Source organism: Rhamphochromis longiceps, linkage group LG8, assembly GCF_057381845.1.
Source record: "Rhamphochromis longiceps isolate RC_006_pf linkage group LG8, R_longiceps_female_GT1.1, whole genome shotgun sequence".
Classification (NCBI taxonomy): Eukaryota; Metazoa; Chordata; class Actinopteri; order Cichliformes; family Cichlidae; genus Rhamphochromis; species Rhamphochromis longiceps.
The window spans coordinates 16,584,403-16,591,753 of record NC_140564.1 but is presented as its reverse complement, the minus strand read 5'-3'; the positions used below and the strand labels follow the sequence as shown (position 1 = coordinate 16,591,753).

Below are 7,351 nucleotides of genomic sequence, written 5' to 3'. Positions count from 1 at the left end.
TTGTTAAACCCCTGAATTAAAGCTGAAAGTCTGCAATTCAATCACATCATGGTTGTTTGATGTAGGAACCACTGTGGTGGTGTGCAGAGACACTATAGAAAATCTTCTTACTATCTAAATATTAAAGATGTACCTAACTTTATATTTTCAAAATCATCAAATATAAAGTATTATACATAAAATATCAATTCTGAAACAGTAGTCAAGATAGTTTTAAAGAGGCAAAACACCTTTCCCAGTCCAAGAGTCTGTATTCCTTTAACATGCACAGATTAAATCAGGCGTGTTAGGTTTATTTTGCTTAAGTCATTAGTTAAACTTGCACTGCAGCTCATGAAGTAATTCATGGAGCTGTAATTGTTTATCACAAAACTCGAAAGACATATATTTTTTTTAATTTGGAGAGTTTATTTTCTAATTAGAGGGTGGTGCAGCTTTGATAAGATGCTGGAAATATCTAGTTTATTATGTGTAATAAACAAAAACACGGCAAAAATGACTACAGTTCATGCATATGACTGTGAATGAGAATAATGGGCAGTGAGGTTAAAGGAAGTCATGATTAACATTAACAGAACTGGATGTGAAGGCGCCGTATATCGCTAAGCTGTGCCTTAGTTTCCTCTTTATTTTACTGCTGTTGAGTAAAATCAAAAATGAGTCTATGTGTACAAAAAAACAACACAAACATTCAAGTAACTGTAACTACTCCCTTATCCATCATTCAAAAACAGTAACCTACACAAGCATGTCATATGTAACTCTTCTCCAGATCCTTTGCTGATATAGTTCTAAGAGAGCGAGAGGAGAGGAAGAGGGCAGGCAGGGGCATGGCAGATGGAGGAGGGGACAAACTGGGTGGGACAGAAATTATGGATGGAGTGTCCGAGAGGGAGCCGTAACCGGCTTTCTGCAGGTCCATTACACTGGAGCTGACGGAGGCGTGAAAGAACACAGGGGGGGGGTCCAGGGAGTCTGTGTCTGCAGACAGAAAATAAAATGCACTTTTAAAAGTTTTCTTTAAATAGAAAAGCTTTTTTAGATTTTAGCCTTAAGATAATGTAAGGACAAGACTCCAAAACAACAGAAAATCAAACATAATCAGTCTTGTTTATGGCGTATAAATTACAGATTTGCATTTCCACACACTAAAGCATCACTTTGCCTCTAAACAGCAGCAAACAGGAAATGCTTTGCTATCAACAAATCAGACAGAAAAGATGAGAGAGTAATTTTCCCGCTGATGATAATTTATAAGTGTCTTATAAGTGTTGCTGTTGACAGTCTCTCAGGAATAGTTTCACATGCTGCCACACAGGTTCTGATCATTTCTGTTTCCCACTCAAATTGAACATGGTTCTACCTCAGAAACAATCAAAGCTACCTGGGTCATTGTTGAGCTGGGTGTGCATGTACTGCTGTTTGGTGTAGAACTTGTTGTAGATGCAGTACACTGCAGCCATCAGAGCAAATGTTCCCATGGCTGCTGCGATGAACAGACCCACTTTGGCGTTATCTTTGTCTACAAGGGCATCTGCAGAGGCACAAACACAAGACGGTGTTCATCAGAGCTTTCACGTAAAAATCCTTTTAAAATTGAGATGGACAGGAATTCAGCATTTAGCACTGCCAATTCAAGCAACTGCAATATAAAAATCCTAAATAGTTCCCAGAAGTCTAATTTTTCAAACAATACATGTGCCATTTGATTATAAACACTTTACATTTAGCTGTCCAAACTGAGCCACTCAGATATTTTCAGTGGGTATAACTTAACTTTCTTCCATCTCTCCAATTACTTGAAGTTAATGTAAACTCTTCTGTGTTGTCCAAACTAGTCAGCCTGTACTTTTTAAATTGAACTATAAGCAGCATCACATTGTAATAGAAAACATATTATTTTTATATAACAAAACATCAGTGGAGTGAACTTGAAATGCACTTGACAGCACTTCAGTTAATCATAGCATGGATCAATCTGCAGTCTGTAAGCTCTTACTGAAAACATTGAACTTTCCATATACTCGCACAGAACACTGCAGTGTTAATGCATTAAAGTGCAGACTGAAGCTGACAAATAAGCGTCGGCTGGTCATTGCTGTTGCTCCCCTTTCTTCCTGTCTGTCTTGAAAAGATGCAGTGATCCCTACAACGGTGTAACCCTGCACACGTTGTGCTCTGCCCAGCCTGACATGGCTCATATTGATGCTTTCCTATTAACCCTAACCAAAGGTGATATCATGATGATATTAGGGCCATACACTCCTATTGAAAAGTATATATCTAACTTTGAGTAGTACTTATTTAATCTAAAAAAAATTGTTCAAGTTTTTTTTTTTTTTTTAAAGGAAGAATTTACATGGATTTACATGGTACAATTTTTAACTAATTATCTTGTCTCACTGCTGGATGGCAGTGAACATGAAGCTCTCTTCACCAGTGTTTACACACTTACATGTCCGCATTGCGTTTAAATTATTGGTTTCCTCCTTTTGGAGTAGGTCCCTTATGTGTGGGGGTGGAGGAGGAGGAGCTGCTCCTGGGGCCTTATGGGCGCTGATTTTCTGCTCAGACTCCAGCGTGCTCTGGGAGCTGCTCAGCGGAAATATCAACAGGAGACACAGAGCCGCCAGGCACGCCATGTTGGTCATCTATGAGTACACCTACAAATAAAAACAATGCTTATAATAAAAATAATAATAAAACACAAAACCTTTGCTTCATTAGTCTGCATCTTACTCATGTTAAAAGTGAAACATATACATTACTGTGCAAAAGTGTTGAATCATCTCTTGTTTTTGTTTATGTTTTGGTTTCTTGAGCAATAGTTCTTCAGGCTTTCTGAAGGTCTTTCAAAGTTTTTCTTTGGTTTTTCACTCACTTTCAGTCCAGTTGTGTACCTGACCTGTTTTTGTTCATTTGGTAAGCCTTTTAATAGTTACCTATGACTCATTCAACCATAAAAAGGCACATGACTCAATGGATGAACCAGTGTCTTGTCTACAAATAACATACAACTTACACTGAATCTTTTAACACTTTATTACTAGTAGTTTTTAATTTGTTCCCATTTCTTTAGTTGGATCTTTTTTTTAATGCCAAGGCTAAAACAGTTTGACAGGCATAAAATTGTATTTTTGCACCAAACGGGGGATTCTCAGTGCTATTGGTTAAAAACCTGGCAGATAATCTGCAGTATGTGCTTAAGAATTTGGAGGAGACTTTTGAGGATAAATTGAAGAACAGACAAAGTGCCAAACCTAAAAGAATGCCCATAGCAGATGATTAGCAGTCAAGATAAATTCTGAGGGACGCCAAACCACACAAGAACTGGTCTGAAAATCAGGAAACAGGTTTTATGGAGCATTCATTTTTTAGCATGGCAGTGATCCCAGAAATACTGCCAAAGCATAACTGGATAGAAAAACACACATTGAAACACTATCAGTCATGGATTGGCCTCCCCAGAGCTCGGACCTCAACATTACTGAAGTAGTGTGGGATCCTTTTGACAGAAATGGAACAAAAGGTAGCCAAAATTCAAAGGAGAGCTTTGAATGTTCTTCAAGAACCCTGGAGAACTATTCTTGAAGACTACTTAAAGAAATTGCAGGAAAACTTCAGCCTGTGTTGGAGAATAAAGGTGTCCGAGACAAATATTGGCTTTCACGCACATTTGAATTGTACAAACTGTGCTCTGTATACTCGTTTGCAAGTTTTTCAGTAGATTACTGCAACTATTTCCAATTTTCCTAGCAAAATATAAAGAAATTAGGGATAATTCAAGACTTTTGCGCAATACTGTGCATTGTACAACAGTTATGGTGACAAACTCAAATGATCAAAAGAGAACTGCAGATGCTTTCTTCTACAGTAATAATTTTCATGTTGTAAACCAGACCCATTCCTGCTTTAAAAACACATATCTGGAACCATTTAACTGTCTATCAAATATTCACTTACTGTGACAAAATAATAATAATTAATATAAATTATCTGTGCTTACCTGAGGTCAAACCAAGGCTGCCGTTTTTCTCAGAGTTGGGCGTTGGTCCCTTCCCCCCTGCCTCTCTCAACAACTGAGCTGAGACTGCATCCAAGACAACTGAAGTCCCCAGACACTGAATATTTCCAAGGGGACATACGTGAGCACGCCCAAGCATATACATGTGGCAAGTGCTAGGTTCAGGTAGACACAGATATCTTTTTTCCATTACTATGACTTGTGAAAGTTCAAAATATCAACCTATTTGCTAGTATTATTCTCTAATAGATATTTTTTAAAGTAACTGCATAAATCATACAGAACAGCGTTGAAACTACTGCTATGCACAAAGTCTGGAAGAGTCTGGACAAATATGAACATTAAAAAGGTGTCTGTGAAATTCATGTATTCTTTCATCATCTGTAGTGATTCAGACAGATGCTAAATAATGTAGAAAGTAGAAAGCATGTACAATCATAAAGGTGGAGTTATTATGCCTGCTTCCAGCTCCAAATTGTCTTTCTAACTCATACATGAGTTGCTTTGCATGATTTACAGTTAATTATAATGTTTATTTTTCTCATACACCTTTACACCTTAGTTTATTTGCTAATTTTTATTCCCTTCAGTCCAACTTTCTCCTGATTGGTTGCCCCTCGCGATCCAAGCAGCAGCTGTGTGAGCCTGGTTTGGTCACAGCTCAGAGCTGTGTCTCTGTTTTTGCTGCTGGTTGGATGAAATGGTTTTTGCAGCACACTCAGGTAGCACAGGTAGTGCAGCTCCTCTATCATGGCACAAGAAGGTTTGCTGTGTCTCTGAGCACACTCTCAAGAGTGTGGAGGAAATAAGGAGATGGGCCAGTACACTAGAGTAGCTGGACAGAGCAGCAGAAGGGCATCAACCGGGCAGCAGAACCGATATGTAATCGTTTGTGTGATGAAGAAAAGGAGGAGCACAAAATGACCTCCAGCAGGCTACTCAAGTTTCAGACCATATTGTGGGAAACAGACTCTATGACTGTGTCACAGGTCTTAACGTCCGTTAGTGGGACACGCGATCACAGCCCAGCACCACCATGTAGCTTCACTGGCTTTCACCAGAGAACACCAGAGCTTTCAGTCCAGCCAAGGAATGCTGTTCTCTTCACAGATGAGAGCAAATTCATGATTAATAATACGGCAGAGCACTCCCTGAAACATCATCCAGCATGACCGGTTTGGCAATGGGTCAATCATTGTCTAGAGAGGTATGCACACTGGCACTGCTCCTCCTGCAAGACCAGATACTGCTGCTCCTGTTGCTGAGTTGAGTCCTCAGCAGAAGTCAGTCAGGAAGATCGTCTGTGTCCAGCACCTGCTAAAACATTTTAAAGACTGTTTTGTTGTAGTCGCTCAAGTGCATCAGGTGAAATGGAGTCACTATGGTTGATGCTTCCTAACTGCACAGACTGATATCTCCGAAGTTTAACTGACTGTGTGATATACTGCAATGATTAACAAAGTTATTATAAAAAACTAAAGCTAAACTAAAAACTAAACACTGTAGTCAACTAAAATAAAAATGAAAACTAGGCTTTTGGAAAAAATATAGCTAAACGAAATTATTTTGTGAACTTAAAATAATAATATTTATATTAACAAGAAAATGTACTCTGGAAACAGAATCTGAACTGAGCTACAATAGAAAAAGTTGAAATGAAATAAAACTACTGGTAGCCTCAGGTGCTACACCTCAGCCTCCTGACAGGGGGCGCAAGTCTTCATGAAGTTGTAGAGCACATGCCTGCCAGGTCGCCTCTGAATTACCTGTGTCACCACAGGCAAACATAATTCACTAAGTCTTAAGGTATGAATGCTCTTAATCTTAATCACAGTCTGTTCTTACATGTATTGTCAGGACAGCACACATCACCACACAGTGTCTGAACTTCATTGCCTGTTTTTGTCAAAGATCTGTTTAAACTCATTAACTTGTGTTCCCAAGATTTTTCAGAAAACTTGACCTTTAACCTTTACCTTACCTTACCTTTAGTAAATGCACTTATGGCAGAGGTGTCAAACATAAGACAAACACTCAGACCCACTGGACTGATTTTAAAAAGGTCAATTTTTGTGTGTTGCCTACCGATTAAGACCTCCCCCCTTGTCATTCATACGACACCAAGACGAATAAGATGTAGATGAACAATAAAATGATAGAAAGTTCCCATTTTTTCACTATCTATAATAAAAATTTCTGACAAATTTGGCAATGAATTGACAGAAATTTTCCTGTCATTTTATATTTATTTCTTACAATGAATGTTTAAAGATGCATGCTGACAGACTTTTTTCACTTACTACAGCAGCATGTATTTATCATGTGGGAAAATTGCACTTCTTTTTCAGGATTTAAATGTATTAAATGTGTAGTTACACTCTGAATATTAGGAGTGAGCAGACGTACAGCCCTTTCAGCTTAATATTCTGACAGTTAATCATCTAAGCCAGGGGTGGGGGACTCCAGGCCTCATGGGTCGGTGTCGAGCAGGTTTTAGATGTGTCCTTGATCCAACGCAGCTGAATTACCTCTTCAACAAGTCTTGACGTTCTCCAGAGGCCTGGTAATGAACTAATCATTTGATTCAGGTGTGTTGACCCGGGGTAAGGACCCAGGCCCTATTTAAGGACTGAGAGATAAGAAAGAGAAACAAAACAAAGAAAAGCACTGACTGTTCTCTTTATCTGACAATTAAAACACGGATTTGAAAGCAAAAGCTACAATAGACCCACCCCCTCATGTTTCATTTCACCTGCACTCCTGTAAATGAGCTGCTGGGGATTTATAGAAAATGAAAAGTATTATGTTCTTTCTTTCTGTTACAGCTGGAAAGAGTCAGAAACAGCTTCTACTCTTTCCAGCTGTAACAGAAAGAAAGGCTGTAAGAAAAACAAATGTTCATATTGTCGTTGTATCATTTTTGTTGTAGCTGCACAGACATTTACCTCTCGGCGGGTCTCGATATGCTTCAACTTTCCCAGAAAAATAATTGTGCTGATGGGCAGCAACACCCAGCAGGTAGTGGAAAGAGCATGTTTTAGTGCAGAACGGGACAGCAGAAATCTACACTTTTTCCATTATCTATCAAAACTTTATGAACTTTAAAACACGAATGAGATGCTAAAGTTTATTAAGAAAAGAACAGCAACAAATAATACAACAATAGTATCTTACATACATTTTGAACACTACTGCAATGTCAAAAGAAATGTTTTTAAAGTTACAAGAATGCTAGGATGCTTTTAACGGTTTGTTCATTCTGCCCTATTAGAGCTAAAGGCCCCCGGGATTAAACAGCATAATGATCCATCAAGTCAATTCATTCAA

At 38.5% G+C, this 7,351-nt stretch overlaps 1 protein-coding gene across 1 annotated transcript; it reads right to left on the bottom strand.

Moving 5' to 3' along the window:
• Nucleotides 1-406: 406 nt before the first annotated feature.
• LOC146663350 (uncharacterized) lies at nt 407-4,091 on the bottom strand. Its single transcript, XM_085415267.1, has 4 exons — nt 4,007-4,091; nt 2,456-2,663; nt 1,385-1,534; nt 407-981 (listed from the first exon to the last, which is right to left on the bottom strand). Exons 2-4 carry the CDS (start codon nt 2,649-2,651, stop codon nt 752-754), a joined length of 576 nt encoding a protein of 191 aa, XP_085271393.1. The 5' UTR covers nt 2,652-2,663; nt 4,007-4,091; the 3' UTR covers nt 407-751.
• Nucleotides 4,092-7,351: the final 3,260 nt, after the last annotated feature.